Source organism: Nerophis lumbriciformis, linkage group LG18, assembly GCF_033978685.3.
Source record: "Nerophis lumbriciformis linkage group LG18, RoL_Nlum_v2.1, whole genome shotgun sequence".
NCBI lineage: Eukaryota > Metazoa > Chordata > Actinopteri > Syngnathiformes > Syngnathidae > Nerophis > Nerophis lumbriciformis.
The window spans coordinates 11,950,001-11,972,500 of NC_084565.2; the positions used below are offsets into that span (position 1 = coordinate 11,950,001).

Sequence of the window (22,500 nt, forward strand, 5' to 3'; positions counted from 1 at the left end):
AATTAAGATTCCTAATAAATGACACTAGAATAAGCACACATTTGATTGGTAAATCATAGTGTAACGACCTGGAATGACACTTTATGTGTGGTGTTGGAGTTGTCCAACTTTTTGTGTGGCTGTAAACGCATCACTGGCTAAGTGCCATATGTGCAAGTGTTGGCGCACGTGAGAGAGCGAGCGGCTGCTGTTGATATAACAAAGTTGCTTTTGGTCTGGTTTGTACTGCAGAAAATGACCAGTTTTGCTAGATATCATTTTTTTTTACTAATGTTTTGGTGATGTGTTTATGGCCGACAGTAAAGAGTTTTGCTCAGTAAAGTGATGGATGGAATTCATGTCCTCAAAGCGTCTCGACAGAAGTTACAATATTTTAACAATGATGACGAAAACGGTTTTCTCTGTCGTGTCCGTGTCGTGTCGAAAATTGTTATGCGCTTATTTTTTTATTTGATTTTGTGCATGGCATAGATTTGCCGTGCGCAGAGGACGCTTGAGCAGTGCGCAATTGCACATGCGCGCTCCTGAGAGGGAACGTTGCTGTCAATTCTCTTATATACTATTTCATTCTAGACTTCTAGAGTGTTTGATTATCACATCACTCTAAATGTATAGACTATAAAGTTCACAAACATAAAGAGGGATGCTAGTGGGCCAGGCCAATCTTTCCTTATCTCTAAACTAAAACTGGGGAAATGTGTAGAGTGTTCTGGGTTTCAGACATGATTTTGTATAAGAATTACTTGAGGAAGAAGATACCTGGTTAGACTTTGTGTATGTAGTGTGTGCCTTTCTTGCTTTACATCTATGCTGTTATTATGCTGTTTGTTACTTATGTATGTTACGTTGCAGCTATTTAAAATAGTTTTGTCAATTTGTTCTGGCCAGAAACAAATTGGCCTTTGTAACATATCTTTGTCTTTGTGTGTTGTATGTAGACCACATGGCTTAGCAGAGTTGAGTGATGCAAATGCATGTCAAGTTGATCAACAGATTGTATTATTCTCCACTACAATAACAGTACTGAAATGAAGGCTAAAAGGGCATTAATTGGAGCTTTAAAAAAAAAAAAAAAAAAAGAAGTAACTAAATAGTTACTTTTCACAGTAACGCATTACTTTTTGGTGTAAGTAACTGAGTTAGTAACTGAGTTACTTTTGAAATGAAGTAACTAGTAACTGTAACTAGTTACTGCTTTTCAGTAACTAACCCAACACTGTATATATATATAGGTATATATATATATATATATATATATATATATATATATATATATATATATATATATATATATATATATATATATATACACACACATACATATATATATACACATATATATATATATATATATATATATATATATATATATATATATATATATATATATATATATGTGTATATATATATATATATATATATATATATATATATATATATATATATGTGTATATATATATAGGTATATACTGTGTGTGTATGTATATATATATATATATATATATGTGTATATATATATAGGTATATACTGTGTGTGTGTGTGTATGTATATATATATATATATATATATATATATATATATATATATATATATATATAGATATATATAGATATATATATAGATATAAACATTATTGAGCTTACTCCTTTAAATGTTTTAAAGGGATAAAAACACACAACATGATCATGGAATTGAGCTTAATTGGACGTTTGTGTTTTACTGGTGAGCGATAAAAATAAAAAAAACTCACCTGTTAAGTGATCGGCCTTGGATGGTTTGCAGGTTGGAGAAGACGGAGAGGTCAGTCATGTTTTCAGGCCATGATTGGATACTGAGGATGTCTGAAAATGGGGGGGTAATCAGATTAAAAACGCCAATGTTTTTTATACATTCATTTATTTGTGGCGGGAAATGTATTTGAATCGAAAACATAGATTTGGCGCTACCTGCTTCTAACCCTTGCTCATAAACACTTTATAACAGGACTATCTAAACGTAGGCTGGTGTTACAATCCAGGACAGTAGATGCAGTGCAAAACTGGGGCACTGAAAAAAAAATTTTTGGGAGGCTCCCCCTCCCCGTTGCAAACATTTTTTTACTTTTTTGTTTCATTTTATGTTAAACAATTTTTGATTTTTGATTCATCAAATTTGAATTTAATTTGATGCATGCTTTGTACTAAAATGAATGAATGGGAAGTGTATTGTATGTATGATAATGACATATTATTATTATTATTATTTATTTTTTGCTGAAAATAACAATTTTAACATTATCAAAACAAAGGTCCAAAATGAACTATGGCTAAGATTTGAACCCGCTATTTTTGCCTTATAAAACATGGACTAATGCTGCGCGCCACAAGAGCCAGTAAAACTGGGTAGGGAACTGTGTCATTATTTTTATATTATTAAATTATCATCTGCCGGTGACGGAGCAGGAAGCGTTGTGGAATATGTTTGCTTCATATAAAATCATTCATTAATTGCAATTGTAAATGCACTTCTTCAAATAAAAAAGGGCCCCCTCAAGAATTGTGGGGCCCTACGCACAGCTAAGTAGACTGCATTGTTACTCCCATTTTTAAAATAACTCATAGTACACACTTGGGGTCTCCTTAAAATGTATACGTACAAAATGAATGAACCTCCATTTGTTTTATTATAGTTACCATAAGTGGCGTTAAAAACACTTCTACGTCCTGTTTGTGCGTACCCACGCTTTATAGATTAGAACACTGGTCTGCCAGAAGATAAAAAGACGTAGCAAGAGGGATGAATTCGACCAAAATGACAATTCAGTAGTTACATTTAGTATGCAGAGCCTTCTAAGTTCTGTTTTTGAAAAAAAAAAAAAAAAATGTGGCTGAAGACTTTTTGAGGTCTTATTGGACAAATCTAAAGATCCCCGTTCTTATTGAGCTGCTCCGTCTTGCTTGTGATTTGAGTCACTAGAGAAAAAGCGCTATATAAATATAATTCACTTCACCTATAAAACACACACAAAAATCAAGTTAATTCTATCATGATCTCGCATGACAGTTTGGATTTTATTATTAGTTTCTGTATGTATTTCCTGTCAGGCACTCTTATTTTTGTATTCCATTTCCTGTGTACCTTTACCACTTGTCTTGTCTGACCGCTGACTCCCTCACCTCAGGTCAGGACACACCTGTCCCCCTGATTGTCAATCGGGTCAGGACACACCTGTCCCCCCGATTAGCAATCAGGTCAGGACACACCTGCCCCCCGCTTGGCAATCCGGACACACCCTCCCCCCAATAGGCAATCCGGACACACCTGCTCCCCGATTGGCAATCCGTACACACCTGCTCCTCGATTGGCAATACGGACACACCTGTCCTTCGATTGGCAATCAGGACACACCTGTCCTCCGATTGGCAATCCGGACACACCCTCCCCCCGATAGGCAATCCGGACACACCTGCTCCCCGATTGGCAATCCGTACACACCTGCTCCTCGATTGGCAATACGGACACACCTGTCCTTCGATTGGCAATCAGGACACACCTGTCCTCCGATTGGCAATCAGGACACACCTGTCCTCCGATTGGCAATCAGGACACACCTGTCCTCCGATTGGCAATCAGGACACACCTGTCCTCCGATTGGCAATCAGGACACACTTGTCCTCCGATTGCCATGCAGGACACACCTGTCCTCCGATTGCCAATCAGGACACACCTGTCCTCCGATTGGCAATTAGGACACACCTGTTTTCCGATTGGCAAGCAGGACACACTTGTCCTCCGATTGCCATGCAGGACACACCTGTCCTCCGATTGGCAATCAGGACACACCTATCCTCCGATTGGCAATCAGGACACACCTGTCCTCCGATTGGCAATCAGGACACACCTGTCCTCCGATTGGCAATCAGGACACACCTGTCCTCCGATTGGCAATCAGGACACACCTGTCCTCCGATTGCCATTCAGGACACACCTGTCACCCGCATGGCAATCAGGACACACCTGCTCCCCGCATGGCAATCAGGACACACCTGGTCCCCGATTGGTAATCCGGACACACCTGCTCCCCGATTGGCAATCCGGACACACCTGCCCCCCGATTGGCAATCCGGACACACCTGCTCCCCGATCGGCAATCCGGACACACCTGCTCCCCGATTGGCAATCCGGACACACCTGCTCCCCGATTGGCAATCCGGACACACCTGCCCCCCGATTGGCAATCCGGACACACCTGTCCTCCGATTGGCAATCAGGACACACCTGTCCTCCGATTGGCAATCAGGACACACCTGTCCTCCGATTAGCAATCAGGACACACCTGTCCTCCGATTGGCAATCAGAACACACTTGTCCTCCGATTGGCAATCAGGACACACTTGTCCTCCGATTGGCAATCAGGACACACTTGTCCTCCGATTGGCAATCAGGACACACCAGTCCTCCGATTGGCAATCAGGACACACCAGTCCTCCGATTGGCAATCAGGACACACCTGTCATCCAAGTCCTCCGATTGGCAATCAGGACACACCTGTCCTCCGATTGGCAATCAGGACACACCTGTCCTCCGATTGGCATTCAGGACACACCTGTCCTCCGATTGACAATCAGGACACACCTGTCCTCCGATTGGCAATCAGGACACACCTGTCCTCCGATTGGCAATCAGGACACACCTGTCCTCCGATTAGCAATCAGGACACACCTGTCCTCCGATTGGCAATCAGAACACACTTGTCCTCCGATTGGCAATCAGGACACACTTGTCCTCCGAATGGCAATCAGGACACACTTGTCCTCCGATTGGCAATCAGGACACACCAGTCCTCCGATTGGCAATCAGGACACACCAGTCCTCCGATTGGCAATCAGGACACACCTGTCATCCAAGTCCTCCGATTGGCAATCAGGACACACCTGTCCTCCGATTGGCAATCAGGACACACCTGTCCTCCGATTGGCATTCAGGACACACCTGTCCTCCGATTGACAATCAGGACACACCTGTCCTCCGATTGGCAATCAGGACACACCTGTCCTCCGATTGGCAATCAGGACACACCAGTCCTCCGATTGGCAATCAGGACACACCAGTCCTCCGATTGGCAATCAGGACACACCTGCCCCCCGATTGGCAATCAGGACACACCTTCCCCCCGATTGGCAATCAGGACACACCTTCCCCCCAATTGGCAATCAGAACACACCTGTCCCCCGATTGGCAAACAGGACACACCTGCTCCCCGATTGGCAAACAGGACACACCTGCTCCCCGATTGGCAAACAGGACGCACCTCCTCCCTCGATTGGCAAACAGGACACACCTGCTCCCCAATTGGCAATCAGGACACACCTGCTCCCCGATTGGCAATCAGGATGCTTTTTTATGCCAGCCCTGTTGTCTGGACTGGCCAGGGTCTTTTTTATTTTATTTCTCTTTTTTTTTTGCGCTTCACAATGTTTACTCTTTGTGCACTTCCCAACCGCACAGCTTTGTTTTTTGTAATCAAATACATTTTTACCTACGCAACACCTGTCGTCTCTGCATCCTGGGGTTCCAGACTAACGGACTATGGCACGTTCGTATTTCTAAACATCTTTGTTTAGCTTTTTTAATGCTTTTTTTTTTTACTTCAAATCAAACGAGGACGCACCTGTAATCTCCTGCACTGTGTTGAAGATCTTCAGTTTCTCCGGGTCGAGGGCTGGCACCTTCTTGTAATCATCACTTTTGGGGAGGAGGAGAGCGTGAGACCATGCAGATCGTAACGAGCCGTTCGAACCGAGAGTTTTGTTACCCTTGGATCCCGGTCACCAGGAAGTGAAGACTGCCTTGGATCTTGGTGCAGTTGATGAAACCGTCTATGTTGAGCGCGTCCACGGTCTCTCGGTCCTGAGTCCCCGTACCGCGGCACACTGCGAGGGAGCAAAGATCCCCACGAGCGATTAACGCTATTACAACATGGCACCATGCGTAGAGCTGATTGTAATATACTGTCCCGTTTGTGTGGCTAAATTAGAGAAACATTAGAAAATGCATTTTAAAAAACATTTTTGTTTGAATTTTAACCTCTTAAGGCCCAAGCTGTTTGTTTACATGCTTTTTTTTATTTCTCTTTGCTATTTGGGCGTATTGGACCCTAATTAGAATAAAAACTAAGAATCATCTTTTGATATGATGTACTTTGTCCATAAGTACACAAACGTGTACTTCATGTTTAGTGACATGCTAATTCTTATTTTTACACTTTTTTTCCCAAATTTCTTTGTATGTTATACTCTTCTGACACCACCAGATGGCAGTATAAGTGTCCACATAAGCGGCCATAAGACCCCAATTCAGTAGTGTACACAATTTTGGAAATAAGAGCTAAAAGGTGCTGTCCACACATGTGGCCATTAAGCTTTTAGAGTTTTAAAGCACATAGTACAGTACAGTTTTTACTGTAATGGCAGAATTTTTGATTTAAGTCTTCAAACAGAGCTGTCCTTATAACAATCGGATATCATTTATGCTGAATATCAATGATGAAGAAAGTACCATAAATTCTGGACTATATATATATTACTTTTTTCCTACGCTTTGAGCCCTGCAGCTTATAAAACGGTGCGGCAAATTTATGGATTTTTCTTCGCTGACGACCATATTGCAAATGGTTGAAAAAAAAAGAAAAAAAGAAACTACATTAAATAGGTGTGTTGTTGTTTGCGCTACGTCGCCATCTTTTTCGCTCATTGCAAGTGTTGCAGTGCTGCTTTGCCCTTCTGTTTAGAGCTTTCATCCGGAAGTACAAATGCCGTTCCTACTCGTATGAATTCTTTATTCATCACTTCCAGCAACGTTTGTAAGTTTTACAATATAACTAAAACAATTCTTACTTACTAAACCGTCCCATGTGTGATGTCTATCAGAGTGTTTTCATGCATATTTGTACGTGCTATTGTAATGCAATGAAGCTAGCGTCATTAGCATTAGGTAATACGCTAACACGTTTACGAATGTCTGTGTTAGTATTATTAACTTACAATGGCATTATTTTTGTATTGTTTCACAAATTCTTCAGTAAATTTACCAAAACGTCACCGTGGAGTTATTCAGTCTGCTTAGCTGATTGCAAAGCTAGCTTTCGCAGCTAGAGGGTCCATGACAATGACTTCTGTTTTGTTTGATCAGCCATTTTACTGCCGTGTTTTTTGCATAACTAAACATTTACAAAATATTTCTGTGTAAATAACTCATTTCGCAACATATACACTGCAAAAAGTCAGTGTTCAAAAACAAGAAAACAAAAATACAAAAATGAGGGGTATTTTATTTGAACTAAGCTAAATTATCTGCCAATAGATCAAGAAAATTTGGCTTGTCAAGACTTTCCAAAACAAGTAAAATTAGCTAACCTCAATGAACCCAAAAATACCTTAAAATTAGTATATTCTCACTAATAACAAGTGCTCTTTTCTTGGTAAAAAATAAAAAATATGAGACCTTTTTGCTCAATATGTTGAAAAATATTCTTAAATGAAGTAAATGCTAGTGCCATTATCTTGACATAATGATATGCATACATCTTTTTTTTTTTTTCATGCTTGAAGTAAGAAATGATTACTTTAAAAAAAGTAGTTTTATACTTGTGAGTGTTGATGACACAGCTTTGCAACACTTGATATTCTAGTTTCAAGCATGTTTTACTCAATATAGGTCACCAAATCCCAGCAACAAGCTGTAATATCTTACTGAGATCATTTAGGACCAAAACCCTTAAAACAAGTAAAACACTCTAACATAAAATCTGCTTAGTGAAAATAATTATCTTATCATGCAGAAAATAAGCAAATATCACCCTTATTTGACATATTTCATCTTACTTGGATTTCAGTTTTTGCAGTGTATGATTTGTACAATTTCAGAATGTGCTTGTTCTATTTTTAAACAAAGAAAACAATCTGACGTTGTCTTTATTTTTAAGTTATCGTGCCGTGATTTTATCAGTCCGGCCCACTTGGGAGTAGTGGGCTTAAATAGTAACTTAAATATTGTCTAATTATGCACAAATATATGATCAAACATTCAAACCATTTGTATATAGAAATAAATACATCAAATTGTGCAATGTAAAAGTAGCAATAGATTTCATGGTCAAATTGTGAAATTTACTGTGGTTTTTACAGCATTTTTCTCGAAATGAAAAAAAAACAGTACTTTTTTTTTTAATTTTTTTTACTGTGGTGTCGTTTCGGCATTTACAGCAATACACTGAAAAATATACAGTTGTTAATTAGCGGTAAAAAAAAACAACAACAAACAAACAAACTGGCAGCTCAGGTTTTTTTTTAATTTACAGTAAAAAAACAAATGCAAATTTTACAGCAAAATTCTGGCAACTGAGCTGCCTTTTTTTTTTTTTTTACCATTTAAAAAAGAAAAGCAGTACTGTTTTTACATTTACAGTAATATACACTACATTTTGAGGTGAAACTATTGCAAATAAACTCAAACTTACCATATTTTATATATATTTTATTTCTTGCTTAGATTTCAGTTTTTGCAGTGTATATCTGCGGCTTATAGTCCGGTGCGGCTAATGTATGGAAGAAAAAAAACATTTACAGAAATTTAGTGGGTGTGGCTTATATAAAAATGCACTTTTTAGTCCAGAAAATACGGTATTTATACATTATACAACTTTTTTATTCATGTCTTCATTAACAATAACTTCCTAATTTATTTTAATCAGCAATAATATTACGGGATATTAATTCATTTGTTATTTGACGTGTTAAACACAAACATACTTTTTCCCTAATTACTGCAAAAAGAAGAAGGGGTAGTAATAAATAAGCTCTGCTTCTTCCCACTCCTTTTCGGACATGTTGAACTGTGCAAGTGGAATCATGTGACTTACTTCAAGGTAACATAAAAGGATTACTTTCTGAATGGATACACACATGTTATAGTCGAGTACAACTGGTCATTTGAACACAAATGAATTAAATGGCAACAAGTCCTACCTTTAGGACAGAGACCTCCGCAGGGCTCACAACTTTTCAGACCGTTTTTCTCCATCTCCATTTTCCCCAAAGGACAGTTGCTCACACACGAGCTGCCATCCATCACAAAGTTTGCTGCGAAAGGAGAAGACAGATGTTCGTTAATGGGGGATGAACAGCATTGAGTAGGGTTGGGCGGATCCATGCAAACATCGACAGCGGTGATTCCCATACTTTCATTTATTTGTGGCGGCCCACCCATACTTGCCAACCTTGAGACCTCCGATTTCGGGAGGTGGGGGGAGGGGGGTGGGGTGGGCGTGGTTGGGACGGGGGCGTGGTTCAGAGGGGAGGAGTATATTTACAGCTAGAATTCAGTCAAGTATTTCATATATATATACTGTATATATATATATATATATATATATATATATCTCAGAAATACTTGACTTTCAGTGAATTCTAGCTATATATATATATATATATATATATATATATATATATATATATTTATTTTATTATATATATATATATGTATATATATATATATATATATATATATATATATATATATATATATATATATATATATATATATATATATATATATAATAAAATAAATACTTGAATTTCAGTGTTCATTTATTTACACATATACACACACATAACACTCATCTACTCATTGTTGAGTTAAGGCATACTTGCCAACCTTGAGACCTCCGATTTCGGGAGGTGGGGTGGGCGTGGTTGGGACGGGGGCGTGGTTGGGGGCATGGTTCAGAGGGGAGGAGTATATTTACAGCTAGAATTCAGTCAAGTATTTCATATATATATACTGTATATATATATATATATATATCTCAGAAATACTTGACTTTCAGTGAATTCTAGCTATATATATATATTTATTTTATTATTTATATATATATATATATATATATATATATATATATATATATATATATATATATATATATATATATATATATATATATATATGTATATATAAATAAAATAAATACTTGAATTTCAGTGTTCATTTATTTACACATATACACACACATAACACTCATCTACTCATTGTTGAGTTAAGGGTTGAATTGTCCATCCTTGTTCTATTCTCTGTCACTATTTTTCTAACCATGCTGAACACCCTCTCTGACGATGCATTGATGTGTGGCACGCACAAAAGTGCTTTCATCAAATGCATTAGAGTCTGGAATCTTCCATCTCTCCCTAGCATGGCCCAAAACCGGTCAATCTTTGCATCCTGAGAAAGATCTTCAGTGCCAAGCACTTGGTAGTCCACTACTTCTTCCCGGAGGCTATCCAGGTCCAATCGCAGCTGCGGCTTGGAACTTACAAGCTGTTATGAGAGTAGCGTATGTGTGTGTGTGTGGCCCTTTAATAGGTGAGCATGTGAGGTGAGTGACGTCAGTGAGTGTGTGGGCGAGAGAAGAGAGGGAGCGGTAGCGTGAGTGCGGGCGCGGACTAGTTTGTTTTGTGTTGGATTGGCTGTGTGCAAGCAATCAATAAAGCAAGATTTGCAACTAATCGCCGGACTCAGGCAGGAAAGGTGCAACAAAGCGCATTTCTTCATCTTACTCGTCGTCGGCGTCGCCATGACTGTATCTTCCTCGTTCTTCTGCTTCGTCTCCTTGTTGTGCACTGCACTCTCTAAAAGCCGTAGATGTTATTGATGTACAGTAGATGGCAGTATTGTCCTGTTTAAGAGTGTCACAACATTGCTGTTTACGGCAGACGAACTGCTTTACGGTAGACAAAAATATGACTGCTGTTGTTGTGTGTTGTTACCGCGCTGGGAGGACGTTAATGAAACTGCCTAACAATAAACCCAGATAAGAAACCAAGAACTCGCCCTCCATCATTCTACAGTTATAACGTGATTGGGCAGGGACACTGTTTATATCGTGGGAAAGCGGACTCAGGTCCGCATGGAGCTGGAGGGGGCGTGGCCTCCAGCTCCGCCTGAATTTCGGGAGATTTTCAGGGGAGAAAATTTGTCCCGGGAGGTTTTCGGGAGAGGCGCTGAATTTCGGGAGTCTCCCGGAAAATCCGGGAGGGTTGGCAAGTATGGGCCCACCACAGATCATACTTGCCAACCCTCCCGAATTTTCCGGGAGACTCCCGAAATTCAGCGCCTCTCCCGAAAACCTCCCGGGACAAATATTCTCCCGAAAATCTCCCGATTTTCAGCCGGAGCTGGAGGCCACGCCCCCTCCGGCTCCATGCGGACCTGAGTGAGGACTGCCTTTTTTCAGACGGTAGGACAACAGGGTGACAAGAAGTAAATCATCCAGACTAGAGATCAATTGTATTATTATGTTTATCTTACCTAAAAATAAATATATTTATTAGTTAAAAAAAAAAAAAAAAAACGAAATAAATGTTTACTATATTTTGCTAAAAACATCAAAATTAATTGTATATTTATTTGTATTTTTTCTGACTCCTTATTACATCTAGCCATAGAATTATACATTAAAATAAACATATTTGAAATAATTCATTTTAAATTATCATAATAATTCTTTTAAAATGACCATATTTAATTATTAAAATAATTGCTTGTTTATCCTACAACTTTAGCATTTTATTCATTACATTTTGAAGCTCTCAGAAGCCAAGTTATGTTATATTCCTTAATATTTATTTGTGCAAGTTTGAAGTATCAATTATCTAAACACAGTTTTGTTTGCATATTTTCAGGATATATATATATATATATACATATATATATATATATATATATACGTATGAAATACTTGACTTGGTGAATTCTAGCTGTCAATATACTCCTCCCCTCTTAACCACGCCCCCAACCACGCCCCCCCCCCCACCCCCACCTCCCGAAATCGGAGGTCTCAAGGTTGGCAAGTATGACCACAGATACATTTGGAACCTTACAAATAAATTTCAGTTTACATGGCCTACCACTTGGTGGCTGAGTTGCTGTTGTTCCCTAACTCTTCCATTCCATGACTTTGGAATATTTAGGAGCGAGGAAATTTCACGACTGGATTTGTTGCACAGGTGGCATCCTGTGACAGTTGCACGCTGGAAATCACTGAGAGCGGCCCATTCTTTCACAAATGTTTGTAGAAACAGTCTCCATGCCTAAGTGCTTGATTTGTGGCCGGGCCAAGTGATTAGGACACCTGATTCTCCTCATTTGGATGGGTGGCCACTATATGTGTGGCAATATAGTGTATCTAAGGAAACAAGGTGCATGTACTCACTGGGACACTGGGAGACACAGATGGAGCCATATTGATACATAGCATCAGGATTGGGCTCGAGTCTGAACGTGGTCTTGTTGTAGATGACGGTCTGGGGACACTGAGGGACGCAGGAACCGGAGTTGTTGAAATTCCTGCAGGCCTGCAAAAAAGGAGATGTGGTCTGATTGTCACAGGCCAGGGAGCTAAAGCGGACATCTTGTGTGTGTGTGTGTGTGTGGGGGGGGGGGGGGGGGGGGCTCACAAAGCAGTCGGTGTCCAAGGGCCCCGTGCAGCCGCCAGCGCACTCATTGTGACAACACTCGCTGGGGCTCCTGCCAAAGCAGCGTCCATTGCACTGCGGAGCGCAGATTGTCTTTGTCACTAGAAGACAGTTAGGGATGTGTTCATGTCATAATCTCACATTCAAAACACAGTGATGTCACTCACAGATCTGACACGTGTCATTTCCTGGACCCCAACATGTTCCGTCTGCACACGCTTCACTGCAGGGCTCTGAAATTTACATACACTCATTATTTACAATTATAATAAAAAAATAAATTGCACTTATTGTTAAAACACTGATGAGCATTACAGTTATTTACGTCTCTTAATGATGCATGTACACGTTTGTATTACTACTGTCAATGTACACACTTTAACCCATAACAACCAAAAAGGAAAAAAGAAAATGATGAAGGACAGAACACAGACCAAGTGGAACGCAGCTAGGGTTAACACATTATATATATATATATATATATATATACATACATAAATACATACATACATACATATATATATACATATATATATATATATATATATATATACACACATATATATATATATATATATATACACACACATATACAGTATATTTATATATATATATATATATATATACACACACATATATATATATATATGTAATATATATATATGTACTATATATGTATATATACATATATATATACATATACATACATACGTATGTATGTATGTATATATACATATATATGTATATATATATAAATGTGTGTATGTATATATGTATATATATACATACACACATTTGCATATATACATATATATATATATACATATATACAGTGTATATATATATACACATACATATATATACATGTATATATATACACAGATATATACATATATATATACACATATATATACACACATATATATACACTTATATATGTATACACATACATATATATGTATATATGTAAATGTGTGTATGTATATATGTATATATATATATATATATATATATATATATACATACACACATTTACATATATACATATATATATATACATATATACAGTGTATATATATACACATACATATATATATACATGTATATATACACAGATATATACATATATACACATATATATATATATATACACTTATATATGTATACACATACATATATATGTATATATGTAAATGTGTGTGTATTTATATATGTATATATATACATACCAGAGGTGTGGACTCGAGTCACATGACTTGGACTCGAGTCAGACTCGAGTCATGAATTTGATGACTTTAGACTCGACTTGACAAAATGTAAAAAGACTTGCAACTCGACTTAGACTTTAACATCAATGACTTGTGACTTAACTTGGACTTGAGCCTTTTGAATTGACATGACTTGACATGACTTGCTACTTTCCCCAAAACCCAAAGATGAAAAAGTTATTCGGGAGCGCTCCGTATTTTTCATTGTGTACTTGTCTATCAGCGTTGCGTGTGTCAGCTGGTGTGCTCTCAGTACAACAGCCAATCAAATTAGATCTACTTTGTTTTCATCACACAGCATTCAACCAACGAAGAAGACATGTCCAAACCACACGCCAGTGAACAAAAAATGATACCTAAAATAATTTCGTTTGGGTATAAAAATTACGAGGTGGTCAACACAAAACGGTTTGCGGTATGCAACACATGCGGTTCGAAAATTACTGATGGAGAGGCAACAACTTCCAACTTCGTTTGGCATTTGAAGTTGCACAAAGAACGGTAAGTTTTGAATGTAAGATAACGTTTATTGGCTAAGTAACGTGACTTTTATTTGCAGTGTAGTTAAATCAGTGAGGCTGTAAACTCACTGCTAACGTTATAACGTTATTGCAAACACGGGAATCTGTTGCAGTTCACTACCTTATTCATACTTTTTGTTCAGTGATTTTTTTTAAGCAGGGTTACGTTAGTCAATATCACACGTAACGTTAGACGGCGGTCAGCAGCACCGCGTATTTTAGCCACCTAAAAAAAGACAAAAATAGTAAAATAAAGGTCAGTTAAAATGTATACTATATTATGAATATGTGTACCGTTTTAGCTAGCTTTCTGACATACTGTTGGTTGTTTACCTCAGTGGTCCCCAACCACCTTGGCCGCGGCCCGGTACTGGTCCGTGGATCGATTGGTATTGGGCCGCACAAGAAATAATTTATTTTTTTTTCTTCTTTTTTAAATTAAATCAACATAAAAAACACAAGATACACAAGTAGTGCACCAACCCAAAAAAACTCTCCCCCCCCTTTTGTTCTGGGCATTGAACATGAAGACTCTTCCTTCACTGTTCCGAGTGGCCATGAGAGTCTTGGCAGTGCCTGCCTCCAGTGCTCCAGTGGAGCGAGTTTTCAGCCATGGTGGCATCATACTACGCCCCCATCGTGCACAAATGACTGACAGACTCTTGGCTAATTTGGTCTTTTGCAAATGCAATGCAGCATAGGGCCCTGACATATAAAAAGTAAAAAATTTTTGTTATGTTCACGTATATGTCATGTTTTTTCAATGTTAACACTTTTGTACAAATAAGTACATTTGCACTTTATTTTTCAATGTGTTTGTTCTGTAAAGGAATGAGTTAATGTTTAAAATGACTGGTAATAGTGCTATTATAAAGTGCAATGTCAGCACAATTTTCTTTCCTGCAATTTAAAATGCACTTGTTTTAATAAATAAATACAGCGTTTGAAAAGCATACACAATCTGTGTTAATATATTAGTCTGTGGTTAAAAGGACTTGAAAGGACTCGAAACTCAAAATGCAGGACTTAGGACTTGACTTGAGACTTTCCAGTCTTGACTTTGGACTTGACTCGGGGCTTGCCTGTCTTGACTCGGGACTTGACTCAGACTTGAGGGCAAAGACTTGAGACTTACTTGTGACTTGCAAAACAATGACTTGGTCCCACCTCTGATGCATACACACATTTACATATATACATATATACAGTGTATGTACTGTATATATACACATACATATATACATGTATATATATATATATACACAGATGTATACATATACACATATATATACACATATATATATATACACTTATATATGTATACACATACATATATATAGACATATATATACATACACACATATATATATACATATATGTACATGTATATATACACACATATATATACTAATATATATATATATATATATATATATATATATATATATATATATATATATATATATATATATATATATATAAAAATACATATATATATATATATATATAAAAATACACACATATATATATATATATATATATATATATATATATAAATGTGTATATATACAGAATATATACATATACACACACAGGCCCGCTGTTTTGAATAATGTGCTGCTTCATCAAAAAAAAAAAAAAATCAAACCAGTTGCATAATTTGATAGTCAACATAGTTTATGATGTTTCGACGGTATTTTCACATACTTTTCCGATTGTAAGTACAATTGGGTTTAATGGCTACAATGAAACAGAATCAAGCCAATAGTCAACTTATACTTCAAAGAGCAGATTTAAAAATGATAGAAGAAATGTAAAGCATTTAAATGTCAATGTAAAACGTACTTTAAAACAATTTATTTAGTCAAATGTGAGTGTTTTCTTTAATTTACCAAAATAACTTTAGTGTGCATCGAGTATATATATTTTTTTTACCATTTTTCCAATATCATACTTTAGCTCTGTCCCACTTTTTCCCAGCCTACTGGCAAATGAATGATGTGTTTTTTATTTATTCTGCACACTACATATGATTGCACTTCTCCTGTCTTTTCACTCACTTTGGGCCCCGTTCTGGTTTATGTCGATGGGCACCGTGCCGTCCTTCACGATGTCCAGCCAGGTGACCTGTGGGGCGTGGCTCAGGTATTTATTCTGGATGATCTTGACTCCTCCCTCCAGGATCTCTGTGGTCGGCAGACACGGTGGTAAGTGACAAGCGGGAGCATGCTCAGGACCCATCATACCAGTCTCAGACAGTATTGGTTTTTTTTTTATGCTTGCGTTTCAGCGGCAGTTGAGAGGATTACATTGCCGTGACTTCACCTGCCGCCTGCTCAGGTATGCTGCAGGCGTGGCGGGAGAGCAGCGTGGGAGCTCCCAACGAGCTTCCTCTCATCTGCACGGCCGCCCACGCTTTCCCCACACACACGCCGAGGCAAATGCGGCAGGTAGAGTGAGACCGCCTGGCTGCTCGGTGTACCTGTGAGGTGCGTCAGGCCCAGCTCCTGCAGGCCGTGCTGGCCGTCGTTCTGGTAGTTGATCATCACGGCCAAGGCGTAGCGGTCCTCGTACAGAGTGGTGCCCCTGATGACGCGCAGGTGGTCCAGCGGCAGGCGGCTGAACTCGTTGAGGGCCACCAGGATGTAGCCTGTCACCTCCCTGATTGACTGTGGGGGGGGGGGGGGGGGGCAACATACTCTCATCATCATCATCTCATTAAAAACATTATCCATTTACTGTCCAGTGAAAAGGAAAACAACACCTAGCCTAACAATGGTAGCTACGAAAAACACTATGACGGGGCATATATAAGTAAACGTTCATTGAATTGTACTTTAAAGTGACCATAGCACAGCATTCACTTATATGACCCAATCCACTTTATTTATATAGCACATTTAAACAACAAATATGTTTCCAAAGTGCTGCACAACAATATTAAAAACAATATTGACCCAATCCAAACAACCTTCCCTAGTCATGGCGCGGGGGAAAAAAAATGCAACCGACACAACAGGTCAACACACGAGTTCACGCGCAACACGACCTGCTCACTGAAGCTAGTGCCGTATGTTTACCTTTTGTCAATGACTTGACGAAAATAGAAGAAAGTGTGTGCTTATTGGAAGATATTTAGATGTGAACTTTTTGGCCAGCTTTGCACAAGCAAACACGCTGCAGGACTGCTTGTATCGCACATGACATCACACACAAGTAAACCAGCTGCAGGACTGCTTGGATCGCACTGTCGCACATGATATCACACAAGTAAATATGCTGCGGGACCACATGATATTACACACAAGCAAAAACTCTGCAGGACTGCTTGTATTGCACATGATACCACACACAAGTAAATATGCTGCAGGGCTGCTAGTATTGCACATGACATCACACACAAGTGAATACGCTGCAGGACTGCTTGTATCGCACATGACATCACACACAAGCAAACATGCTGCATGACTGCTTGCATCGCACATGATATCACACACAAGTAAATATGCTGCAGGACTGCTTGTGTCGCACATGATATTACACAAAAAAAACATGCTGCATGACTGCTTGTATTGCACATGATCTCACACACAAATAAACCAGCTGCAGGACAGCTTGTATTGCACATGGTATCACACACAAGTAAACCAGCTGCAGGACTGCTTGGATCGCACATGATATCACACAAGTGAATATGCTGCGGGACCACCTGCATCACACATGATATTACACACAAGCAAAAAACTCTGCAGGACTGCTTGTATTGCACATGATATCACACACAAGTAAATATGCTGCAGGGCTGCTTGTATTGCACATGATATCACACACAAGTGAATACGCTGCAGGACTGCTTGTATCGCACATGACATCACATCACACACAAGTAAACATGCTGCATGACTGCTTGTATCGCACATGATATCACACACAAGTAAATATGCTGCAGGACTGCTTGTATTGCACATGGTATCACACACAAGTAAACCAGCTGCAGGACAGCTTGTATTGCACATGATATCATATCACACACAAGTAAACCAGCTGCAGGACTGCTTGTATTGCACATGACATCACACACAAGTAAACTCGCTGCAGGACAGCTTGTATCGCACATGATATGACACACTAGTAAACATGCAGCAGGACTGCTTGTATTGCACATGATATCACTCAAACATGCTGCAGGACTGCTTGTATCGAACATGACATCACACAGAAATAAACACGCTGCAGGACTCCCTGTATCGCACATGACATCACACAAGTAAATACGCTACAGGATCGCTTGTATCGCATATGATGTCACACACAAGTCAGCACGCTGCAGGACTGCTTGTATCGCACATGATATCACACACAAGTCAAGACTCTGCAGGACTGCTTGTATCGCACATTTGACATGCTAGCTCAGAGGTGTCAAAGTCGTTTTGACTGAGGGCCACATTGCAGTTATGTTTGGCCCCAGAGGGCCGCTTTTAACAGTGAATACTATTATTTCACAATTTTTTTATGCATTTTATTAGTAGATTTTTTTTAAACTAAAATGTAAAAAAAATATGGTAAGTTTGAGTTTATTTGCCATAGTTTCACCTCAAAATGTAGTGTATATTACAGTAAATGGAAAAACAGTACTGCTTTTTTTTTTTAAATGGAGAAAAAAAAAAGGCAGCTCAGTTGCCAGAATTTTACTGTAAAATTTGCATTTGTTTTTTTACTGTAAATTTTAAAAAAACCTGAGCTGCCAGTTTGTTTGTTTGTTTGTTTTCAGTGTATTACTGTAAATGCCAAAACGACACCACAGTAAAAAAAAAAAAAAAAAAAAAAAAAAAAGTACTGTTTTTTTCATTTCGAGAAAAATGCTGTAAAAAACCACAGTAAATTTCACAATTTGACCATGAAATCTATTGCTACTTTTACATTGCACAATTTGATGTATTTATTTCTATATACAAATGGTTTGAATGTTTGATCATATATTTTTGCATAATTAGACAATATTTAAGTTACTATTCAAGCCCACTACTCCCGAGTGGGCCGGACTGATAAAATCACGGCACGATAACTTAAAAATAAAGACAACGTCAGATTGTTTTCTTTGTTTAAAAATAAAACAAGCACATTCTGAAATTGTACAAATCATACACTGCAAAAAGTGAAATCTAAGTAAGATGAAATATGTCAAATAAGGGTGATATTTGCTTATTTTCTGTCTGATAAGATAAGTCTTCTCACTAAGCAGATTTTATGTTAGAGTGTCTTACTTGTTTTGGTCCTAAATGATCTCAGTAAGATATTACAGCTTGTTGCTGAGATTTGATGACCTATATTGAGTAAAACATGCTTGAAACTAGAATATCAAGTGTTGCAAAGCTGTGTCATCAACACTCACAAGTATAAAACTACTTTTTCAAAGTCATAATTTCTTACTTCAAGCATGAAAAAAACAAAACATGATGTATGCATATCATTATGTCAAGATAATGGCACTAGCATTTACTTAATTTAAGAATATTTTTCAACATATTGAGAAAAAAGTCTCTCTTTTTTTTCTACCAAGAAAAATGCACTTGTTATTAGTGAAAATATACTTATTTTAAGCTATTTTTGGGTTCATTCAGGTTAGCTAATTTTACTTCTTTTGGAAATTCTTGACAAGCCAAATTTTCTTGTCCTATTGCATACTTGCCAACCCTCCCGAATTTTCCGGGAGACTCCCGAAATTCAGCGCCTCTCCCGAAAACCTCCCGGGACAAATTATTCTCCTGAAAATTTCCCGATTTTCAGCCGGAGCTGGAGGCCACGCCCCCTCCAGCTCCATGCGGACCTGAGTGAGGACTGCCTTTTTTTCACGACGGGAGGACAACAAGGTGACAAGAAATAAATCATCCAGACTAGAGATAAATTGTATTATTATGTTTTTCTTACCTAAAAATAAATATATTTATTAATTAAAAAAAAAAAAAAAACGTAATAAATGTTTACTATATTTTGCTAAAAACATCAACATTTATTGTATTTTTATTTTTATTTTTTCTGACTCCTTATTACATCCAGCCATAGAATTATACATTAAAATAAATATATTTGAAATAATTCATTTTAAATTATCATAATAATTCATTTAAAATGACCATATTTAATTATTAAAATAATTGCTTGTTTATCAACACCTTTAGCATTTTATTCATTATATTTTGAAGCTCTCAGAAGCCAAGTTATGTTATATTCCTTAATATTCATTTACGCAAGTTTGAAGTATCAATTGTCTAAACACAGTTTTGTTTGCATATTTTCAGGATATATATATATATATATATATATATATATATATATATATATATATATATATATATATATATATATATATATATATATATATATATATATATATATGAAATTCTTGACTTGGTGAATTCTAGTTGTCAATATACGCCTCCCCTCTTAACCACGCCCCCAACCACGCCCTGCCCCACCCCCGACCACGCCCCCACCTCCCGAAATCGGAGGTCTCAAGGTTGGCAAGTATGTCCTATTGGCAGATAATTTTGCTTAGTTCAAATAAAATACCCCTAATTATTTTTTTTTTTAATTCTTGTTTTTGAACACTGACTTTTTGCAGTGTAATGTTGTCATACTTGCCAACCCTCCCGGATTTTCCGGGAGACTCCCGAAATTCAGCGCCTCTCCCGAAAACCTCCCGGGACAAATTTTCTCCCGAAATTCTGGCGGAGCTGGAGGCCACGCCCCCTCCAGGTTTATTGTTAGGCAGTTTCATTAACGTCCTCCCAGCGCGGCAACAACACACAACAACAGCAGTCACGTTTTGTCTACAGTAAAGCAGTTCGTCTGCCGTAAACAGCAATGTTGTGACACTCTTAAACAGGACAATACTGCCCTCTACTGTACATGCATATGTGACAATAACATGTACGGTTTTTAGAGAGTGCAGTGCACAGCTGCGCACACAACAAGGAGACGAAGCGGAATGCATCATCAGAGAGGGTGTTCAGCATGGTTAGAAAAATAGTGACAGAGAATAGAACAAGGATGGACAATTCAACCCTCAACTCAACAATGAGTAGATGAGTGTTATGTGTGTGTATATGTGTAAATAAATGAACACTGAACGTCAAGTATTTCTTATATATATATATATATATATATATATATATATATATATATATATATATATATATATATATATGAAATACTTGACTATATATATATATATATATATATATATATATATATATATATATATATATATGTATATATATATATATATATATATATATATATGTCTTAATAAGGTTATCCAAAAAATAGTGCTCGATACCGTAGTAGAGCGCAATATATGTATGTGTGGGGAAAAAAATCACAAGACTACTTCATCTCTACAGGCCTGTTTCATGAGGGGTTCCCTCAATCATCAGGAGATTTTAATGGAAGCATTCACATACCATGGTTTATATAGGGCACAGAGTGGGTGGGTACAGGCTGGCGTAGGGGCGTGGTGATTGGCTCATGTGTTACCTAGGAGGTGTTTCCGTCTGTGGCGGCATGCTGATACAATTTCGCTGCGCTTGTTGAGGGATGACAGGTCTGGACGGTATATAATAAACAGTTTCCCTTTATTATATACCGTCAGCCTGTACCCACCCACTCTGTGCCCTATATAAACCATGGTATGTGAATGCTTCCATTAAAATCTCCTGATGATTGAGGGAACCCCTCATGAAACAGGCCTGTAGAGATGAAGTAGTCTTGTGATTTTTTTCCCCACACATACATATATATATATATATATATATATATATATATATATATATATATATATATATATATATATATATATATATGAAATACTTTACTTCACCAAGTCAAGTATTTCTTATATATATATATATATATATATATATATATATATATATATATATATATATATATATATATATATGAAATACTTGACTTGGTGAATTCTAGCTGTAAATATACTCCTCCCCTCTTAACCACGCCCCCACCCCACCACCACGCCCCCCGCCACCCTTCACCCCCCACCTCCCAAAATCGGAGGTCTCAAGGTTGGCAAGTATGAATGTATGAATGTTGTTGTGTTTTTTTTACACTTACATGTTGCGCGGTTAATCGTTTTCTATCTTTAATTGTCGTTATTTATATTTTCCGAATAAATGATATGATAA

General features: G+C 37.7%; 1 protein-coding gene across 2 annotated transcripts in view; it reads right to left on the bottom strand.

Moving 5' to 3' along the window:
• erbb3a (erb-b2 receptor tyrosine kinase 3a) overlaps positions 1–22,500 on the bottom strand; it is a 95,834-nt gene that overhangs the window by 52,607 nt on the left and 20,727 nt on the right. For both annotated transcript variants that reach the window (XM_061977637.2, XM_061977636.2), the window contains exons 3-11: positions 16,779–16,965; positions 16,357–16,482; positions 12,675–12,740; positions 12,490–12,608; positions 12,246–12,387; positions 9,007–9,120; positions 5,796–5,913; positions 5,652–5,725; positions 1,752–1,842 (exon numbers count right to left, since the gene is read on the bottom strand). In XM_061977637.2, the coding sequence (XP_061833621.1) occupies positions 1,752–1,842; positions 5,652–5,725; positions 5,796–5,913; positions 9,007–9,120; positions 12,246–12,387; positions 12,490–12,608; positions 12,675–12,740; positions 16,357–16,482; positions 16,779–16,965 (1,037 nt within the window). The remainder of the gene's footprint in view (positions 1–1,751; positions 1,843–5,651; positions 5,726–5,795; positions 5,914–9,006; positions 9,121–12,245; positions 12,388–12,489; positions 12,609–12,674; positions 12,741–16,356; positions 16,483–16,778; positions 16,966–22,500) is intronic.